Source organism: Lagenorhynchus albirostris, chromosome 15 (assembly GCF_949774975.1).
Source record: "Lagenorhynchus albirostris chromosome 15, mLagAlb1.1, whole genome shotgun sequence".
Taxonomy (NCBI): Eukaryota; Metazoa; Chordata; class Mammalia; order Artiodactyla; family Delphinidae; genus Lagenorhynchus; species Lagenorhynchus albirostris.
This window is the reverse complement of record NC_083109.1, coordinates 86,662,532-86,684,655: the sequence shown is the minus strand read 5'-3', so window position 1 is coordinate 86,684,655 and position 22,124 is coordinate 86,662,532. Positions and strand designations below refer to the sequence as shown.

The following is a 22,124-nucleotide window of genomic DNA, read 5'->3' as shown; positions in this document are numbered from 1 at the left end:
CGAGTCAGTAACTCCAAGCTAATTACTCTTATTTCTTATTTTGGGTGGTGATCTTTCTACTAATTTTTTACTAGGATTGTGAATAATTAATATGTTTTACTGGTTTGTTTTCAAAGCACAGGCATTTGGATTTGTTACTTCTACCATTTTTCACTTTCTCATTAACTTCTGCTTTGATCTTTACACTACTTTTCCTTTACTAAGGTTTATTCTGTTTTCCAAGTTCTTGAACTGGGTGTTTAATCCATATATATTCACTCTTTCTTGTTCAATAATATAAATATTTAAACCTGTGATTTTTCTTCTGAGCACTGCTCTAGTTGTTTCCCACGGGCTCTGAAGAGTTTCCATTATGACTATTTTCTAGATTTTATGCACTTTTGAATTGCATATCATCTTCTTTGACCCAAGCATTGTTTTAGACAGTTTTTTGTTCTATTTCTTTTTTTAGTTTCCAAGTGTTAGGAGCTGCTTCTTTTTTTAGTTGTGCTCTTAAATTCAAATTTCATCACACTGTGATTAGAAAAAGTTATCTGTCCTAGTTCTACCTATTTGAATTTATAAAGGTTTTCTTTATTACCTAATACATGATTAAGTTTTGTTAATGTTTTCCATGAGCCCTTTTTAAAAAGAGCGTTCTTTAGTTTCAGGATTAAGAGTCGGGGGTGTGTGTGTCTGTCTCTCTGTATATATCTATCACAGATCTTGTATTTCTTGCTATTACTTATTCTTTGCCCACTTGCTCTATCGGGGATTAAGAGGTAAAATAATTCTCCACTACTGGTGTCCTTGACAATGTCCTGTTGAAGCTCTCCTCTTTTTTTGCTTTTCTGAACACTGATGGTATTTTAGTTGACACAGACATTCATCTGCACCTTTACTGTCGAAAAGCACCCATCTCTGTTTTCTGCAATGCATTTTGGCTTGAACGGAAATTTAACTGCAATCAAGGTTATGACCTCTGCTTTCTATGTGTACAACTGCCCACGTGCCTTTGCATCCTATACTGTCCGACTTTTTTAGGCTTTACTTGGTAATCCAAACAGAAAGTCTTTCCCTTTTAACAGGTGAATTTCGCCCGTTTATATTTTGATAAAACATCTGTTTGGATTTATTTCTGGATTTGTATTGTTTTGCTTTGTTTCATAACTCAAAACGATTTTATTCTATGGCTTTTTTGTCTTGCTTGCCTTTGTGTGTGAAATTTTCTTGATACTTGGAAAGGTTTATATTTTTCATTCTAGTGGTTGTTTTTGTAACTTCTGACTTCCTATGATACCTATACTTCGTTTCCAACTGTTCCGATCAACTTCCTGCACCAAGTACCTGACTAGTCAAACGTATCACCCTTCTCAGTGTTCACCTTTCTACACTTAAACACGCTTCTGCTTGATGTCATCTTTAGACAGTACGTTTTGATCGTCAGCTTCTGATGATGAGAAAACCAACATTCTTACGTTTCCCAGCATCTTCTCCCTTCCCAGGTATCTTACTGACTACATCAACTCTAAGTCACTAGAATGTGGACCGTTTACACTGTACATTGGCTTTACCCTTCCAACCAAACAGACTCAACTCCTGCTGCGGTCCTCCCGGCGCCTCGCCTTCCTGACCCCCACCCCCGGCCCCCCCGGCCCTCTGGCTCCGCCCCGAGGTCTGCAGCTCCGGGTTCTTCTCTTCCTCTGGCCTCCCCTCCCCTCTTTGAGTGCCTGCACTTGGTCCCAGCTTCATGGATTCTACCCGATTGCCAAGTCTTATTTCTTGGCAAAATGTTCAGGTACAATTCTCACCTGCTCAGTGTCAACTTTTTTTCTGTGGAATTTTTCCTGTTACTTGTTTTTCTACACAATTTCTGGTTTTATGAAACCGTGTGATGCTGCCTTTATTACTCATTGTCGATGATGAGGTTTATTCAGTCTGGCTTTGTACAAAGGCTACACGAGGAAACCATGGGCGTCTCCTCTGACGTTAAATCCCAACAAAGGGTCTGGTGTGAGTTCCGTTCGCCTTCGCTGCCTCCCTCTGCCTTCCGCCAGCTCAGGGGCATTGAGACCTCCCCTCCCCCTCCCGTGCCACCGCAGCCCCGCCCACCCCGCTGCCCCGCCAGCCTGGCCCGGGGCTCCTTCCCTGCACACCCCCTGCTCATTCCGGGCTGGGGGCCCTTCCCCTCCTCTGTGGAGGCTTGGGCTTTAGCTGTATTTCTTTTCTGCCCAAATTTCAGTTTGCCTTTGTGGTTTTCACTCTTCTCAGTACTTCTGGATGGCTTCCGGGAGGGAAGAGGGAAATGCTGACCTGCAGCACAGCGTTCGAAGCAGAAAACCAGGCCCTTCTAGTCTGACCGGTAACCTTGGACTCATAACTAACGTGCCTTCAACTTTATCACACTCACACCCATACCTGTACACACACAGACTGTGGCCCGCCCCTCCCCAGCCCCCCATGCGTCTCGGGGTGGGACCCCCTCAGGCCGGGCCTGGCTGCAGCAGGAAGCACCAGGGCTGGTTAGCGGCTGCCCTGGCACCGGAAGAAGACAAGGGAGCACCGGAAACACATCCATACCGCGCTCTGCTACTACCTATTTCGTACTTCACTGACAGCAGCCCGTATTTGAAGTTTGTTTGTAGAAAAAGAACACAAGGCCTAATTGGACCGCCTCTTCTGAGGGGCGCTGCTAAATGACCGAAGGCCGAGAGCTCCGCTGCGGTACCCGTTCAACAGCAGATTTACCTCCCGGTGGACAGCACTCCAAAGGAGAGCGTCTCCTGGGGTCACCTGCACCGCAGCCCACACTCCCGCCAGCTAGAGCCGCCTCCTCCCTGAAGGCCTCCCCTCCTCGTTTCCGAATTTCATCTCCATAATGAAACATACACTGCTATAAATTATTTTTCTTTTGCTTCCTCTTTGTCCTACATGTAGACACTACTGAAAACTGACATTTGTAAAACCATGTGCAGATGGGAAAGGAAGGGGACTCGACAAAGCGTTTGCTATCAGAGGGTGCTGGGTCTCACGGGCCAGCCTCACCTGGTGGCCAGGCCACGTGCACGGAGCAAAACCGCCATGGCCTGAATCTCCCTCCCGCTCAACTCCGTCCCCTGAGGAAGAGCCCCGGGGGCAGCACCTGCAAAGGCCCCCCAGACTGGCCGAGGCAAAGGACGGGACGTTCAGGACGTCTGCCGTCCAGGACGTCTGCCACAGCGACCTCTCCAGCCCACTCCAAGTCTCCACGGCCATCGAGGACCCAAGGGCCCTTGCGAGCTGGTTCTCCTCGGAGGGACTGTCTGGGTCGACCCTGACCCTCCATCTGCAGCAGGGTTGGATCACAGGGCAACATATGCGACTAGAAATGAACTGAGTCTGTGCCCGGGGGGGAGACAGGCCGCTATCTCGGGGGCAGCGGAGGCACCTACGCATGGAACGTCCTCCTGGGATGCCAAGGGCTGGCCCCAGGAGAGGTAAGAGCGGGCATGCAGGGAGGGGGTTCCAGATGGAGGAGGAGGGGCACCCAGTGGGACCCGGACCCAGAGGGCAAAGGCGCGGAGGCGTGAAAACCGGGAAGTAGGAAGCGTGCCAGGGTACACCGACTTCGGTGTCGCCAACGGATTCTCACGAGTCTCTGCTGGGGCGACCCTGAAGCTGCAACGCACGGCCCAGCACCTCCTGGAAGAGGCGCAGGCGCTCCAGGGAGCCGGGAAAAGCAGGGCCAGAGCAGAGCTCTCTGGAAGGGCCCTGGGGAGGGGCAGGACCCCCCGCGGCTGGGCTGCCTACCAGGGGCTGCATGAAGGCTTTGGGTGCCCCCAGCACCAGTCCCGCCCCCGGAAACCCGCCCCCCCCGCCTCGCCCCGTGCCCCACGCCGGGACAGGGAGTCGGGCCGCTGTGCAAACAGACCCCTCCGTGCCTCTTCACCTGGCCCACTGGTCCCCCCGGCCCCCCCAAGGCCCAGAGCGACAGCCACATCCTCCACGACACGGCGACGAGCCCAGGCCGGCCGGTGACTGTGCCCTGCCGGCCTCCTCGCTCACACCAGAGCCAGGAGACGGTGCTTCTGGCCGCGACGGGGGACCTGGGATACCACCGAGCCTCCCTCCTGGAACAAGCACTGAACAGCGGGCAACACGAACAGGATCCCAGAGAGACGGGGACCACGAGGCCGACCCGGCGCCCGGTCTGAGGAGAGTCCAGGATGCAGCACAAGCCAGGGGGAGGGGCAGAGCCAGGAGTGCGGGAGGCCGAGGCAGCCAGAGGCCACGGCACGGGGTGGGCAGGGGGCCCCTGAGGACCCCGCAAAGCCGACTGCATACGCGGGAGAAACGAGGCCCTCGGGCCGAGGACTGAAGCACGAGGAAGAACGAGAGGGACCAGTGCTGCTCCCCGCAGCCAGGCTGCAGTCTCTGGGTCCACGGGGCGCTGGGCAAAGCCCTCAGGAAGGCACGGTCACCCCAGCAGAGCGCTGCTCCGGCACAGCCCGGGCCCCGCGGGGACCTGCCGCCTGCACTGCCCTGCGTCCCTCTGCTGACAAGGCCCCTCCCTCGTCGTGTCATGAGACTTCAATGCTAACGGTCCTCAAGGAGGACCTCAAGGAGAGCTCGCTAATACAGCATGACCTCTAAATAGAGACCGTGAGCTTCAGTTTAATTCAGAGGGCGGCAGCTCATGCCTGGGCGGGGGCGGGTACCCAGGCCCACAAAGCAACAGCCAGTGTGGGGAGCAGGGGACGTGCTCTCCCCTTCCCCGACAGCGACTCTAACTAACACGGCCACTGCTGAGCACCAGGCAAGGGTGCTCACGCACACGAGCTGCACACAAGTTCCACCACAGGAGCCCAGCCTCTGTCAAGCCCCACAGACGGTCATGATGGGGCTGAGGGCCCGGGCTTCCAGAGGTGCCCACACAGGGCCCTCAGCCCAGGGATCCGGGCTGCTGCCTCATCCCCACAGCCCCCATCCGGCAGGGCTCCCAGGGCTCCCAGAGAAGACAGGATGCTGAGAGCAGAACAGAAATCCTCACAACACTGTAAAGCGACTATACTCCGATAAAAATTAATTAGAAAAAAAAAAAGCAGGAGGAGAATCCTGGTCAAAGCACATTGTTCTGCTCAGCTCTGGACCTGTCAAGCACCCAGGAAGGTCTCTGGAGGGGCTGCTGCTTCCTGGTGAGGGTGGGAGGGTCTGAAATGGACCCCCTTTGTCAATTTCCATCCCAGCCTAGAAGGACACATGGGTGCAACAGGCCGCAGGCAGCCACCAATGGCTCACCGAGCTGCTGACCTGAGCTGGGACACACCTTCACCTCAGAAAAAAAGAAGCCCAGCTGCAGAGTTTCCACCCTAGAAGGCCATTTCTTGAGTCGGCACATTTGCTAAGAAAGAGAACTCTCACAAAATCCCTGGGGACCAGGGGCTGGAGAGATGGTCCAGGGTGGCTCAGCCACGGGTGCAGGGACGCCGGGAGCAAACCACGTCTAGGCAAACGCGCGGGGAGGCCGTGAAGACGCTGTGAACTCAGCGCGGTGAGCAGCAAATCGTTCAACGCTGCACAGTAAGAAAGCGGGAGACGAGACAGCGCTACGCCAGAGAGGGTCCCACGGAGACGCAAGGCGCCCGCGAGCCACAAGAATAGGGTCCCCCCGGAGACGCGAGGCGCCCGCGAGCCACAAGAACAGCCCGTGCTCAGAGCCGGGTGAGGGAGGGACGTCTGTCGTACGTGATTTCCCCCGTGGAATTACGCCCATGATTTTAGCAGATAAATTAGCCAGTTTCTAGTCTGTGGCTGTTACAGTTTTGTGGGGGGGACCCTCTGGGGTTTTCAGTGTGCACGTCTCAAGTGCCCACCTTCCCGCGACCCCAGGTCACCCAGTGGCAGTGGACCTAGCAGCGGGGTGAAAAAGCAACATGCAAGTAACAGGAAGGATAAAACACCCGGGAATCAAGCTAACAAGAAACGTGCAAGGCCTACTAGAAGAAAACAGCCATACTCAGGTGAGGTCGTGAGAGAAGCTGTGAACACGCGGCCGCAGGGCGCTCCAAGCGGGAAGAACAGGAAGAACCGACCCTGCAGGGAGCTGGCGCTGCCCGCGGGAACCCGTCCACGCAGCACGCGTCCACCAGGAGGCCCACCTGAAACCTGGCAAGCGAGCTCTAGACCTTCCCTGGGACGGAAGATGGGAGAACACCTAACAAGATGCTGAGAAGGAAAATGATAAAAGGTCGTGCTGTGTCCGGTGTGAAAGCCACGTGGAGGCCCCGGTGACAGCGGCTGCGAGCTGTGCTCGTGCAGGGACGGCGGGCACTGCCCCGCGCCCAGGCCAGCCGTCACGCCGCCACCTCCGCAGGCTGTGTCTCTAGGAGCCAGGCAGGGCCTCGCAAGGCAAAAGTTTAAATCACCCGCGTTTTCTAATGAGACCTTTGCAAACTGGGCAAACCCCCAAGACTGGGTGCCCAGACTGGGAGACCCCGGGGACGCACTGCGTTCCTCCGCGTCCGCGTCCAGGGACTCAGCACACACTTTACCACCGCGTCCTGGTGCCGGCCCCGGGCGAGGCCCAGCCCCACAGGTTAACTGGCGTAAGGAGGCAGCGCGGTGCCCACGGTGCTCTCACAGGGTCTGCGCCCCACCGGCCACCTGCCTGCTCGCTGCAGCTCCCTCCACAATGACCACCTGGGGGGCAGGACTGAACTGAGATGATCCGTGTGCAGCACGCAGCCTGCAGTGGCTGCAGCGTCAGGCCCCAAACCACGCCTGTGCCGTGGACAACAGTGGTGGCGATGCTGACGGTCAGAGTGCACTCGAGCGAATGCGGTGGGACGACAGCGCGTCCGCACAACGGGGCAGCAACGGGCACTGCTGCAAGGAGCACTTAGCTCCGTCCTGAGGGGGAAGCAGGCTCTGCGGGACTGGAGAAACATTCCAGGAGGTGGGAACAGCATGATGAAGGACATCATGTGCTCAGCGACAGCAGAAGGGCCTGGGGGGCCTCAACAGGGAGGAAGTGAAGACGTCCACATGGGAAGGTGGGGAGCACGGCCGGCCGCACATCACAGAACAGCACAGGCTCCGTCCCTGGACGCTGAATCCGACAGACCTGCCCCAAACAGGAGACGCATTTAATGCCGCCCCGTCCCGCGCGCATGCTCACTTCCCTCCTGGGGGAGGAGCCTCGTCCTGAGACACGAGGGCCTCCGTGGTGAGGCAGCCAGCCTCCAGCCGGCCTCCGCGGGGCGAGCGGGAGAAGGGGCCCACCTCAGAGGCTCAACCAACACGTCCCAGCAAGTCCCTCGGGTCTTTTCAAACACGTGCACTCACGCCTCCGTGCGAGGCTCCTGAGAAATCAGCGTTTCTCTCGGGGTTGAGGAGGGGAAGGCAGGTGTCTGGCATGGAAGAGAAGGCGCAGAGGCTCCCGGGCAGGGGACCCGGGGCTGCGGGAGGCCCACTCCTCATGGTGCCACTGGGCACCTCCTCCAATGAGCCTGACCCACAGTCCTGCCAAGGACGAAGTTCTCCAGTTGTGCAGGACAGATCCAGAACGTGAAATGAGTCACCACCACGCACAGAGGTGCTTTTAATAATTCACGGGAAGCAGCTGGCAGACTGTGATAAGGCCGGGTCCTCCAGCGGGGGGGGGGCACACGGGCGATGGCTGCCAGCGTTGAACAATGGAGGCTCGCACCCCCTCCTGGTGATTCACCGGCCCTCGACGCTGGCGTCGATGATGATGCAGTGTCAGCAAGGCCCACTGCGGTGGGCACAGCCCCTGGCAGGGCCACAGGTGGTCTCGCCACCATCCTTGCGATCCATGCTCCAGCCCCTCGGAGCCAGAGCAAGCGCTGCTGGTGCTTTTGCGGAAGGAAAGCCCGGGAGGGCTGCGCATTCCTGGACCCGCCTTGCGGGGCTGTCCTCAGGTGGCAGAACCTTGCTGTAAAGCGCTTGCTATCAGGAGGCCCGCAGCAGCCTCAACATGCGTAGCCACGACCACACTGCCCGCTTCGAGCTGCACCGAAGCAGGAGAGCAGTGGGGGGCGGGAGCTAGTCAGCCGGGCCGTGCATGCTCTGCTCCCTGTCCGGGAAGTGCTTCCGGAAGGGGCCCTGGGAGGCGGACAGTGGTACGGGGCTGTGAGGGGCAAGTCCCCAGAGTCAGAAGACGAACATCCAGTCCTCGCTCCCTGAAGTTATAAAGTACTGCAGCACTCTTTAGAGTTAGGGTCAAGGGCTTCCCTGGTGGCACAGTGGTTAGGAGTCCACCTGCCAGTGCAGGGGACATGGGTTTGAACCCTGGTCTGGGAAGATCCGACATGCTGCAGAGCAACTAAGCCCGTGCGCCACAACTACTGAGCCTGCGTTCTAGAGCCCGCGAGCCACAACTACTGAAGTCCATGTGCCTAGAGCCCGTGAGTCATGACTACTGAGCCCGTGAGCCGCAATACTGAGCCCGTGAGCCACAGTTACTGAGCCTGCGCTCTAGAGCCCGTGAGCCACAACTACTGAAGCCCTTGTGCCTAGAGCCCGTGAGTCATGACTACTGAGCCTGAGCCACAACTACTAAGCCTGCGTTCTAGAGCCCGCGAGCCACAACTACTGAAGGCCACGTGCCTAGAGCCTGTGAGTCATGACTACTGAGCCTGTGAGCCACAGTTACTGAGGCTGCGCTCTAGAGCCCGCAAGCCACAACTACTGAAGCCCCTGCACCTAGAGCTGGTGAGCCACGACTACTGAGCCCGTGAGCCACAACTATTGAGCCCATGTGCCTAGAGCCTGTGAGCCTCAACTACTGAAGCCCGTGAGCCACAACTACGGAAGTTCGTGTGCCTAGAGCCCGTGCTCCGCAACAAGAGAAGCCACTGCAATGAGAAGCCCGTGCACGGCAACCAAGAGTAGCCCCCGCTCACCACAGCTAGAGAAAGCCCGCGCACAGCAACGAAGACCCAACGCAGCCATAAATAAATTAATTAAAAAAAGAAAAGAAAAAAGAGCATGTTTAGTTAAAAAAAAAAAAAAATCAAAAAAATCCTTTTGGGCTTCCCTGGTGGCGCAGTGGCTGAGAGTCCGCCTGCCGATGCAGGGGACACGGGTTCGTGCCCTGGTCCGGGAAGATCCCACATGCCGCGGAGCGGCTGGGCCCGTGAGCCATGGCCGCTGAGCCTGCGCGTCCGGAGCCTGTGCTCCGCAACGGGAGAGGCCACAACAGTGAGACGCCCGCGTACTGCAAAAAAAAAAAAAAACAACTCCTTTCTGCAGCCATGGCCGGCCTGATCTAATTAGGGTGAGGCGTGTCAATGATACAACTACAGCCAGGGACGTCTTTCCTTGTGATATCAATTGCATTTAAAGAAAAAAACATAAATTGTGCTCACACTTACTAATTATGTTTGCTAATTATCAACAAAAAGTCAGACTGCCTTTGTCTTGTCATCTGCAATTAGCTAAAGATGCTTAAATTTTTCTTTTTTTCTCTCGCCTTTCCTACCTAGTGAACTGACTCTGGGCCAGCAAACAGCAGGTCAGCAGCTGCACGTGGGAGAGATGCTACAGGAGCCGGGGCCCCGTTCGCAGCTGTCCTGGACAGAGGGCCTGGGGTTATAGTCAGCAGCCCCCGTAAGCAGACTTCTCACCGTCCAGGCCCAGAGGAGCCCCGCCCTCCCAGCACCCGAGACGCCCCCAGTGGCACCAAGGCTGTCACTGGAATGGGTGGGAGGGGTGACTGTGCCCGCCCCCCCCCCCGGGTCCCACAGTGCACTCTGGGCCACTGTCCCCCTCTTCAACTTCTTACTTCTCCATCCCCTCAGGGGTTTACACGAGAGCAGAACCCTCCCCCTAACCAAATGCATGCATTTTCTGGGTAATCTCACTCCCTGAGGGCTTGACTACGGACCTGTCAGGCTTCTAGCTGCCAGCCCCTGCACCAGCCTGCCTAGCCTTTATCTCCTCGGGGGCTGCAGGACCCCCCTGGAACCAGTTCGGGAGGGAGAGCAGGGGCTCACACAAGCTCCTGGACCGAGTGTGGCTCACCTGCACTCCTGGGCCCCGGGCACCGCCGTTTCTCATTTTCCCTTTAACTCAGAAAAAGAAGAGGGAAGTGAAATAACACGAAATAAGCTAAAGATTAGACCATCAAAGGCAGAGTTCAGACCCAGAGAATGAACTTGAGGACACGGGGAGAGGGAAGGGGAAGCTGGGACGAAGTGGGAGAGTGGCATGGACATACATACACTACCAAATGTAAAATAGATAGCTAGTGGGAAGCAGCTGCATAGCACAGAGAGATCAGCTGGGTGCTTTGTGACCACCTAGAGGGGTGGGATAAGGAGTGTGGGAGGGAGGAGATGTGGGTATATATGCATATGTATGGCTGATTCACTTTGTTATAAAGCAGAAACTAACACACCATCGTAAGGCATTGATACTCCAATAAAGATGTTTAAAAAAAAAAAAAAAGGCAGAGACGAAAAACCTGCCTGAGGAGACAGCTACAGCCCAGACCCAAAAGCAAGCAAGCAAGCACCAGCGTAAGGGGCCCATAGCGCCTGGCTTGCGCACACGAAGGCCGCTGGCGCCTCATCTCCGCACACGGCCGTCAGCTCAGGCAAGGCCAGGCCCCGCACTGCTGCCCGCCTCTGCAGGCTCAGTACCACTGGGACAAGGCACGTTTCATCCGAAGCTCCCCATGGAGCACGGTTCCCAAGGTCCCCCAATGGCCTGCACCGAGCCTGGGGACACCAGGCCTGCCGGAGGCTCTCCACCCTGGCTGACATCAGACTTGCCCAGGAAGACATGAAATGACACCCCTGCCCGGGCCCCCCCGACCAGTGCTAACTTAATCGGTCTAAAGGAGGGACCAGGTGTCAGGATTTCAAAGGCCCTGGGTGATTCACACGAGGGACGGAAACTATACGGGTTGAAACTCAAAAAGAGCACAGGCTGGAAGGCACACAGCCCTGCGGCCCCGTGTCCCTCGGGGTGGCCCGGCCTCCCCAGCTCAGCGCCCACCCTGGCCTGAGGGCCAGAGCCAGTGGCCAAGTGCAGCAGGGTCTGTCCTCCCTCTTGCGCAGGAGGCACCGGCTCCTATCCACAAGCCCCAGGGCTGGGGAAGGGCCGAGGCATCAGCTCCAAGGCATCCTCACTTCTCAGCCTTGAGGCCTCGGGCATCAGATGCCCACGCACCTCCTGCCTCGTGCACATCACGGAAACACGGCCCGAGGGCACACGCCAACTCAGGCCAGCACCGACGGGGCGACAGAGGAGACACAGATCACTGAGTCCTCAGGACCTCATCAAGAGGAAGCACCAGGCTTCAAGGACACCCCACCCCACCCCACCCCACCCTGGGTGGCAAAGTCGGTGGACGAGAAGGAAGCACCCTCCCCCCAAGCCCCCTCGCCCCCTCCCGCCCCGGGTCTGGAGGCCAGGCAGCTGCGCTCGCTGCTCCAGGCGCCCCCTCCCTCAGCCAGCACGCAGTCAGGCTGCCTTCCCACCCCTAGGACTTCGCAGGCCCAGACGTGCCCCTGCTGCCCCAGGAAACAGCTCTCAGAGGCTCACTGATGAAATCCCATCACCGGGAAGCTCTGGGCTCCTCTCACGGCTGTCCTTACACACGGGACCTAGGGTCCCTCGCTGGACATGTCCTTCTCTGACTCTGAGTGGAACTGCCCCCAGGACAGATGCCTGGGACTGGAGCAGCCAGGCAGGGCTTGGCCCGCTGGGTACCTACCCACCGGGAACACCCAGGTGCTTCCCGGCCTTGGCTCGGGGACTCCGGACGCCCAAAAGCCCCCACAGCCCAATGTACAACTGCCTCTCAGACCGCCACGCTTCCCCCGAACCCGCGCTCCCCGATCCTCCCATCCCACCCCACCCCCGATTCCTCACCCAGCCCCCGACACTGAGGGTTGCAGCAGCGGTGGACAGAGCCAATTCAAGGATGTGTCTCTTCCACCCGGCGGTCATCCCCACTGCGCATGCCAGCGAGAGGCGGGGCTGGGCGGCGCCGACACCGAGACAGGAGCCCGACTCCAGCCGCCAGTCCCAGCGCCCCCGGCAGCTTCCCGGGTGCCCCCAACCCGGCTGGCGTGTGGCCCGGGCAGAGCAACCTGATGACGTGAGCAGATGCCCCTCCCCTCCCCACACCTGTGGCCCTCCTGTGCCCGGGGCTTCATCCCCTCAGCGCCCAGACCAGGGCCAGAGCGGCTCACGGTTTGTGCAGGATGAGGATGCCAGAAGGCCGAGTCCCTCTGGCCCCCAGTGGGTGGTAAGGACCCTCCAGGCACGGGGGCGCCAGCCAGGGCTCCGGGGCCGTGTCTGCACGCGCCCAGGTGAGGGCTCCCCGGCTGCACGGAGGGCGGGGCGGACGTGATCTGACATCAGAAGGCAGCCCACAGCGACAGCAGAGAAACAAACGTGCCACAAAGTAGCCACGCGAGGCTGGAGAGCCCTGTGCTCAGCGTGCACACGCTCCGGGGCCCGTGGGGTCAGCGTGTCGTGTGGCTGTGACCTGAGCAGGAGATGCACCGCCGTCCCCACCTCAGAGCCGGCCGGGGGGAGCCCCGCAGTCTGTGCCAGGGGTGGAGGGGGTGGGTGTGTGGCCTGGGCCACGGCCAGGGGGCCACAGGCCTATGCCTGCAGGGCAGGTCCCGACGCTCTAAGGTACCCAGGCCCGGGGCTCCCCTTTGGCCACAAGGGCCACCAACCAGGCGTGTGCCTCAGGGACTCACCATGTCGGCTCTTTGTTTCTGGCCTCCCAGCTCCTCCAGGGCCTGTGACAGCTGAGCCTTCAAGACAAGACAGAAAGTGGGTCAGTGGGCTTTCTCCTCCTGGGGCCGAAGCGACCACCCCTCCCCCACCTCTGCCACATCCACTGCTGCCGGGGGAGACCCCGAGTTCCCACTGTTTGGAAAGAGGGGCCGCAGGAACGTGATAAGTCGCCAAGTCCGCCCCAAGCCTGCCGCCCGAAGGGGAGAGAGATTCGGGCTGCAGTCTTAGCGCCCCTGGTAAGAGGCCGGGGACCGGGCCACAGTCCAGCAGGCAGGAGGCACTGACCAACCACAGCGCTCCTCAAGAGGGGACCAGGACAGCGGGGGTGGGACACAGTCGTCGAGCCGCAACGGGGACAAGATGAAGCAACGGGCTCTGGATTTACCCTCCCTCCTGAACCAGCCAGAAAACCAGACGAAATCCCGGAAACAGTGGGTTCCCGGCCTCCACCACACGCAGGCAGCACAGGGCTCGGATCTGAGGGAAGGAAACGGGAGGCGTGGCCCCCACCACGCCGGCTCACAGCCCCGCCCCCTGGGGCCGCGGGCGGAGCCGGCGGGCGCGGCAGGACTGAGCACAGGAGGGAGACCGTGTGAGCGGAGGCCTCGCCGGGGAAGACGTGCCCGCGAAGCTGCTCCACGGCCCAGTCACGCGGGAAATTAAAGGCCGACAGCACCCAGTGTCGGAGGACCGGAGCAGCTGCGGTCCACACGCGCCCCTCGGACGCCCGGCACGGGGTGTGGGCGTCGCGTACCCCCGGGGACCCTGCTTGAGCCCTCGCCGCCCTGGGCCGTCGCCTCACCTGGGAGAGGAGAGCGAGGACGTGGCGGCCGCCCACCTGGTGCTCACTCTGCACTCAGGATCCTGAGGCGGCGGTGACGACGGGGACCCCGCGGGGCGAGCCTTCAACGGGGGGCTCCGCCTGCAGCGAGGACCCCAGGGAGCAGGGGGCTGGCGGGGTCGTGGGCCGCGTCAGAGACTGACCGTCAGCCGCTCCTCACGGCTGCTCGCGTGACCGAGGCCGGGCGCTTCCTGAAGGGACGGCCTCCTGGAATAGGCTCGGGGAGGCACGATCCCTCACGGTTACGTCCCGCCCTGGCCAGGCTGGGTGCAGTGGAGCTGGGGGGGCAGGCACATGGCGGGGCTGGGGGGGCGGACAGGAGGAAGGGAACCGGCCGTCCCGGGGGCAGCACACCCCGGAGCAGGCGGGAGGGGACCCGTGACCGCAGGGCTGCGTCAGGCCGTCCGGGGCATCACACTCCTGCCAGACCCCAGGCGCGAGCCCCCGGCCCACGCACCACGTGTGACCGGCAAAGGGGGCACTGAGACCTCGCGTGGCCACTTTGATCTCTGAGTGAGAACTGCTGCCCACACCCGCCAGCGCAGGAGCGCAGGAGCCCAGGCGCAGGGGAGAAGCCGTCCCTGCAGCCAGATGCAGGCAGGACAGGAGGCCGCAAAGCCCAAGGCTGCAGGTCTCATGGACAGAACGAGACCAGAGTCTCAGGCCCCCTGCCTCTCGGCTCCACTTCACACACAGGCTTGTGACAAAGTGGAAAGATAAAAGAGGCGAGGAAGCCGGCCGGTTGACAGGGGCCCGTCCAGGCAACGGCCCACAGACACACCGCTTCCACCTGGCAGCAGCCCCGAGGGGCAGAGAGGGCGCCTCCCCACATGGACGTCAGCCTGAAGGCAGGAGTGAGCCACGCTTCCCATGGCCGCAGAGCACGTCGGCACGTAAGCAGGCAGGCAGCGCACGTGCCGGGCTCGGCCTGGAGCCGAGGCTCTGCCGGGAAGTCCTGGCTCCTGGGCAGCCTGCAGGACGGAGGCCTTCACCCCTCAGAACCCACCTCTGCAGCTGAAGCAGCCGATACCTCTCCCAGACCCGGAGCCCGCCAGGCCCCACTGGTGCTCACAGGGCCACGGTGGTACTTCCACAGCGGACCTGGCCCCCGTCCTGGCTTCAACAGCTAGTGTGGTTACCCTGCAGGTGATGGGCCTAGGACCACAGCTGCAACACCCCTGGGGACTTGTGGGAAGTGCAACGTTTCAGCCCCCCACGCCCCAGAGCTGGGGAGGACCCAGCAGATCTGTCTTCACGAGCCCTCCTGGCCACTCAGGCCACTGCAGGGGTGAAGCCAGACAAGAGAGATGAATCCCAACGTCTCTGCGTTCCAGCCGTGTGACCTGGAGCAGAGGTCTGGGCTGGGAGCACCACAAGGTGAAGGAGCCGTTTTCAGCGGTTATCCCCTCACAGAACGTGGATTTAGACACAACCACCCTCGGACCCGAACAGAACAGATCAACAAAACTAGGAGCTGTTTTGTTGTTGTTTTTTTTTAAAGATGAGCAAAATTGACAAACCTTTAGCTAAACTAATTAAGAAAAAAGATAAGGCTCAAATAAATAAAGTCATAAATGAAAACATCACCAAGGATACCATAAAAACACAAAGACTCAAGAACTACTGTGATCAACATTATACACCAAGAAACTGGACAACCTAAAAGAAATAAACTCCTAGAAATATACAAATAATCAAGAATGAATCGTTAAAAAAACAGAAAATATGGACAGACCTGTAAAGAGTAAGAAAAATCAATCAGTTAAAAAAGAAAACCAAAAACCTCCCTACAAAGAAAGGCCCAGGACCACATGGCTTCACTGGTGAACTTTACCAAACATTTAAAAAAGTATTAATACCAATCCTTTTCAAACTCTTCCAAGAAAAATCGAAGAGAAGGGAACACTTCCAAACTAATTTTACAAGCCTAGCATTACCCTGATACAAAAGTCAGACAAGAGAAAAAAAAAAAAAAAAAGACAAAAACCAAAACACCCACTGGCCAATATCCCTGATGAACACAGACGCAAAAATCCTCAGCAAAATACTAGCAAACTGAATTCAACAGCACATTAAAAGGATCATACACCGTGGTCACGTGGGATTTATCCATGGAATGCAAGGATGGCTCAACATGCACAAATCAATCAACGGGATACACATTAACACAACGAAGGATAACGCGATTATCTCAAGAGATGCAGAGAAAGCATCTGACAAAACTCATATCCTCTCATGACAAAAATTAATTAGGTACCAAAGGAATGTACTTCAACATAATAAAGCCCGTAGCTAATGTCATATTCAACCGTGAGAAGCTGAAAGCTTTTCTTCTAAAATCAGGAACAAGGCAAGGATGCCCACTCTCACCACTCATATTCAACATAGTACTGGAAGTCCTAGCCAGAGCAATCAGACAAGAAAAAGAAACAGAAGGCATCCAAAGAGGAAAGGAAGAAGTAAAATTGTTGCTCTGCAGATGTTATGATCTTATTTATAGAAAATCCTAAAAACTCCACAGGAAACCTGTCAGAATTAATGAACAAATTCAGTAAAGTTGCAGTGTATAAAATCAACATACAAAAATAAGTTGCATTTCTATACGCTAATAATGAACCATCCGAAAAAGAAACTAAACAGTCCCATTTACGACAGCATCAAAGAACAATAAAATACTTAGGAATAAATTTAACCGAGGAGGTAAAAGATCCATATACTCAAAAGACACTGAAAGCAGACACTGAAATGACACAGATAAATGGAAAGACATCCTGTGTTCGGGGACTGGAAGAATTAATACTGTTCAACTGCCCGCACTACCCAAAGCACGCTACAGATTCCATGTAATCTCTATCAAAATTCCACTGGCATTTTTGACAGAAATAGAAAAAAACAAACTAAAAAGCTTCTGCACAGCAAGGGAAACAACAAAATGAAAAGTGACCTATGGAATGGGAGAAAATATTTGCAAACCGTGCATCAAGGAGTTAATATCCAACATATATAAGGAACTCATACAACTGAATGGTTAAAAAAATCCAAAAGCCAATTAAGAAATGGTGACAGGATCTGAACAGAAGTTTTTCCGAAGAATCAAAACAGCCAACAGGTAAATGAAAAGATGCTCAACATCACTAACCATCAGGGAAATACAAATCACAACCACAGAGATATCACCTCACACCTGTTAGGATGGGTATTATCAAAACGACAACAGACAGCAAGTGTTGAAGAATGTGTTGTGCACTGATGGTGCGAATGTAAGCTGGTGCAGCCACTACGGGAAAGAGTATGGAGGGGCCTCGAAAAACTAAAAATAGAACGTGGCCCTCGCCCGTTGCCTGTGGCCTCTGCACGTCAGATCCGTGTCCAACCGCAGAGGATTCCCAGAGCCCGGGTCTCTGGTATTATTTTCTCCCTGTTGGCCTGCCTTCTGTTTTCCATTTATTTAGCACGTTGCTCATCTTGTAACTCTGTCTCAAGATTTTCCAGTTTGTTTCATCTGTGCTTTTTTACAGGAGAGTCACCTCAAGATCCTTATATAAGGGGAGCACTAAACACTTTCACAAGGAAGAAAAAAATCTGGATCTGGTGAAGAACGTAGGGTTCAAAAGCTGCTGTTCTTCCTGAAGCCAAGCCCCCCATGGCCAGGGGACGGCGACAGAAAGGCTGTGACGTGCGCCCTCACAGAAGTCCGGGAGGAGCGAGGGAGAGGGAGCAGTGTCGCGCCCACCTCCTCCTAGGCTGGGAGTTGGAAATCACTGCTGCACTCTGAAACTGGGACTTTCCACAGACCTCCATGCAGCAGCCAGCAGCACCATAATCTGTTTTAATTAAATAAATTAGAAAAACACATCAGGCTGGTATCTTGAATCAAGGTGGCATGAGCCGCATATTTATAGCCCTGTCGACAGAGGAGGATTCATGACACATGCTACCGACTTCTGCAGCCGCTTTATTAGATGGAATAAGTAAAACCCGTGCAAAACGGCACCAGAGTCGGGCTGCTGGGATCCTCCCAATCTCAACACTTCTGCTTGGTGGTACTGAGATGTTTTTGCTAGAATCAAAGCATGTTTCCCATTAGAACTGACTGATTAAGCTAAATGGGTGAAATGTAATGCCTCTCTAAGAAGTGGATGCATTTTTCAAATTCCCTGTGCCCACATCTGTGGGTCCCGCTCCTTCTCCAGCAAGTGAAAGGTAGGGCCGACGGAGCAGCACGCCCCCTGTACCTGTGAGAGGGCGCCTGCCGTGGGCACACCAGGGGCTGGCCAGGTCCCATGGGGCAGGCGCGGCAGCTCTCACGTCAAGCAGCAGGGTCTCGGGGTCCCAGACAAGAGGAGCTGGAAGAGGGGGCTGGCAACTACAGCCTGCCCACAAATCCAGCCCACCACCGGTTTTATCTGTAAAGTTTCACTGGCACAGAGCCACACCCACCATCTACTGACGGCCCACGGCTGCTCCTGAGCTGTACGGCGCAGAGCCGAGGGGCTGTGAGCAAGACCACGTGGCCACACAGCCCACAGCACTCACTGTCTGGCCCTTTACAGACAACGCCTGCTGACCTCTGCGTGAAAAGCAACAGGAGCTTGGGGGTGAGCGAGGAGGTGGAGAGAGGCCAAGGAGGAGAAGCGGGCAGTGGAGGTGAGAGGACAGAGCAGGGCAAAGACAGAAACAGACAGACACAAAGAGAGAACAGAAAGAAATACGGAAGGAAAGGGAAGAAGGCTGGAGGGAGAAAGAAGGGTGTGGCGGGGGAGGGGCGGGGAGAGGGGCCCTCACCTCCACCAGGCACCCAGAGCCCAGGGCGCCCCGACCCTGACGCCCAGGCAGCGCTCTCTCAGGCGGGTGAGGGACACTAATCCGTCTACACTGTCAGGCCCGGGGGCTGTGGGGACGTCTTCCCTGCACGCACCTGGCTGCTCCCGGTGGTCCCCCAAGACAGCGGAACAAAACGGGGACCGTGGGGCTGCGAGCAGTGCTCTGCTCTCGTCTGCGCTGCCGTGTGCCCCCAAACGGTGCTTGCATCACAGCCTGAGGACGGATGAGTCGCCTGGAGGCTCTGAGGAACCCTTAACAAACGGGTTCTATGAAGTTACATAACTTCCCACCATCTGTCAATACGTGATGCTCAACTAATAAACTTCTGCCAGGCAGCTTGAAGCAGCTTCCAGAGGCTCCAAGTGCGGGTCGTTCTCCGAGACTCTGAGACGTGAAATGTTACTGTTTAATAGAACAAGAAGAAGAAAACTGCCCGAAGGACACCAGCCCCGCCCTGCACGGCTCGGCTCGGCTCCGGCACGGGGCCACTCTGACCTGGAGGATGAGGTCAAAGCCAGGCGCCTCTGAGCCTGTCCCCTCTCTTGAGGCCGTAGGAGCAGACCCACAAGGGACGGCACAGGGGCCTGTCCTGCCCAAACCCCGGCGTCCAGGCTCCAGCCTCCTGAGCCGCAGGCCTCTCCCTGGCTGCTCAGGGCCTCAGAGGGGTGAGACAGGGTTCAGAGAGCCTGGGTGCCCCCCTGCAAAGGGGCCAGGCTGGAGATGGGAAGCGGGTCTGGGCCGGGGACCCCCAGGCTGCCCCAGAGCCTCACGTGCATGCAGAGAAAGCATCCGCCCGCTCCTCCCCCCTTACCCAGCACCCCACCCGGAGCTGCACAGAAGCCCTCGGCTCTACCAGGAAACTGCTGGGACTGAAGGCAGGTCAGGCCAGCACCCGGGTTTTGTGACTTGCCTTAAAGGAGCACGCCTACGGGGCCTTGTGGAGTGAGGACGGGGGGCGGGGGGCAGAGCACTTGCAGGGCTCCCTCCACACGGCCCATCACCAGCCTCGCGGTTCTGGGCACAGAGGGCACCGCCTTCACACCCACTTCGCCCTGGGCTCCTCCCAGCTCTTTCCTGAATCCAAGACCTCGCCCCACCCCCGCCAGCCCCCTTCCTGAACCCCTTCCTGTTCTTCACTAATGGGCTTAGTTCCTCATGTTGGGGTCACATTCTCCCTAACCCAGTCCTCCTCCTGGGATGAGACCCAGTCCAGGGGAGCCGCCAGCGGCCACCAGAGGGCCCCCCACAAGAACCCCCGCCCCTCCCCCGGGGGATCCCAGGGCCAGCGGGGGCTGGAGGCAGGCGCTGATGGGAGGTGGGCGCCCCCGTCAGGGCAGCACACCCTCCAAGGTGCTCGGGGAGCCCCCCTCCGGGCCCACGTGAGAACAGCTGAGACACTACCGTGGGGCGGCCCCCTGACGGCCCGGCTGGGCGAATCCAGGGAGCTCGCTGATGGGGTGACGGGGCCGCTGGCTGCAACGCTCAGGAACGAGGCGAATAATCCCCAATTTGCCCAATGTTTCCCATTTCCCCAATTTCTCCCCTTCTACACCATACTCCCCCTCCCACCCTCCGGACACTAGAGAAAAGCCTTCTGCCGTGTACGTGTCTCCCCGCACCTGTCACTTCTGTGCCGCTACCGAGTGCTGGGAGAAACCCCTCGGGTCCTGGAGCCCCGGCCCCGGCCCTCTCTCCTCGGGTGCACAGCGAGGTGGCCGTGAGCGGTCCGATCTCTAAGAGGACAGTGTGCACCAGTGTGAACGAGGGCAGAGCTCCCTGGAAGGCCGGAGTCCCACACGCTCCCTCTTACTCCACGCTCAGTCCTAACCCTAGAGCCAGGTCTGACGGCAACGGCCCCTCTGCTCCAGCAGCGCCAGCTTGAACATGAACTCGGGCGCAGGGTCCTTCCTGCAGGAGGCTCTCTGCGGATCCCGCCAGCCCAGCCCAGCCAGGACCCCTCATCCTCATACTGCACCGGGCAGCTGGCTCCCCCAGCCCCCCACGGAGGCAGCTTCTCCCAGCCAAGCTCCCGCAGCTCGGGGCCAACCCAGAGCCACACAGCTCCAGTTCCCAGTGGCTCCTAATTGGGCGGGGGGCTCCTGGGGGCCTATGCTTGGCGGGGCCTGGTACAGATCAGGTCAGCGGACAGCTGGGGAGGAGGGAAGCAGGAGGGAGGGGGAAGGACATCCTTGTCCCAGTACAGGTTCCCAGAGGGCTGGAAGGAGACAAGAAGGGGTCTCGGTGATGTGCAGGAAAAAGAACCAAGGCTGAGGAGGAGCCCCTGTCCTGTCCGGGGTCCCTCAGTACAGTCCGCATCCCACCCTGCTGGGGGCCTGAACCAGGGAGCAGGACTGGCCGGCTTTGTCTGCTGCCACCTGGTGGAGACAGGGAGGCGTACAGCCCTCAGCAGGAGCAGACCCAGGCCTGACCCACAGGGCACAAGGAATCCAACCACGACCTCCACTTTCCAAAGGTGATGGGTGTTTCCAACACTTGGAGTCAGTCAGCCTTTCTTCAGCTGCCTGCACACACTCCAAAAAGGCCAGGGGACAGTGCCCGGTTGGCCTGGCCCAGGAATGCCCTGTTGCAGCCCCTCTGTGCTTGACCCTTTCCACGACAGCAGCTCAGGCCCAGGCGGGGCTCTTGGGGGGAATTCAAGGGGGAGGGACTTGGGGGGCTCCCTCATCTACAGGGAGGACATGTGCAGGACATGTGGAGAGCAAGAACCGCCCCCCCAATGGATGGCCTCGCTGGGATGGCAAGCAGAGCCTGAGTCCAGAACACTGAGGCTGGTCCCAGGATAACCCCCAGACTCAAAGATGGGGATCTCAGGTCTTCCGTCCTAACACAGATCCGGGGTCGGTGCGGCCTGGGTGGAGGGCAGGGACGGGAGTCCCAGCGTGGACAGGGCGGGGCGGCTGCCAGGGCTGGGAGGCCATTCCTCTGCCCCTCCTCTGTCTGGTGCCTCCCGCCCAGCGCCTGCACTGGCCACGTGAGCCCCTGTGGCGATGATGACGATGGAGAGGAACAGCCGTGGCAGTGACGCTGGCAGAGCCGGTGATGTCCACCCCCCCGAATTCTCCCGTAAGTCTGGGAGCTGGAAGGGAAGGCTGAGTGACCGCCCCGCTGCACTGCTGACCACAGGAAGGGGAGAAGGGGTCAGGCACTTTCGCTACCAAAACCAGGACAGCCCCAGGCAAACCGGGACAAGTCAGCTCCCTGCAGGCAGGACTCAAGGGGAGACAGGGAGCCAAAGGAACCCGGTGCCCGTCCGCCAGACGCCAGGGGCGGGGCTGTCCCCAAGCCGCCGCCTCGGGCAGGGTAAGGCACGGCGACCACGCTGGTCAACGAGTTCCGAGGTCACTGACAGCCCCTCATCTCCAACACGCAAAAAGCCTCAACATATGGCACTGGAGGTGCCAACCTCGTAATGAACCGGAGCACACGCGGTGCCAGACAGGGAGGACCTCGTGACGCAGAAAGCGCCGGGGGCGCTGAGGCGTCGGGGGCGGCTTCCCCGCGAATCCCTCTTCACTAGTGTCTCACGGGGAGCAAATGTGTGGCGGTAAAAACGGCATGGAAGCGCCTGCACCGACAAGGCTGTGCTTGCGGGGGCTGGAGGCGGCCCTCCCCAGCAGGACTGAGGTCTGCACGCAACAGCGTCCGCAGCGCCCCCCCCCCCCCCCCCCGCGGAGCGCGCACGGACGCTGGGCCCACT

The 22,124-nt window shown here is 58.1% G+C and overlaps 1 protein-coding gene across 8 annotated transcripts in view; it reads right to left on the bottom strand.

The window, feature by feature from the left end:
* The window catches only part of MAD1L1 (mitotic arrest deficient 1 like 1), a 312,047-nt gene that overhangs the window by 107,224 nt on the left and 182,699 nt on the right, over positions 1–22,124 (bottom strand). For 7 of the 8 annotated variants that reach the window (XR_009535576.1, XM_060124133.1, XM_060124132.1 and 4 more), the window contains one exon: positions 12,702–12,758. Coding sequence is in view for 7 of the 8 variants with exons in the window: in XM_060124133.1 (XP_059980116.1) it covers positions 12,702–12,758 (57 nt within the window). In the remaining variant the exon portion in view is untranslated. Of the gene's footprint in view, positions 1–12,701; positions 12,762–17,049; positions 17,352–22,124 lie in introns of those variants that run through there. The other variant, XM_060124138.1, reaches the window with a different exon arrangement.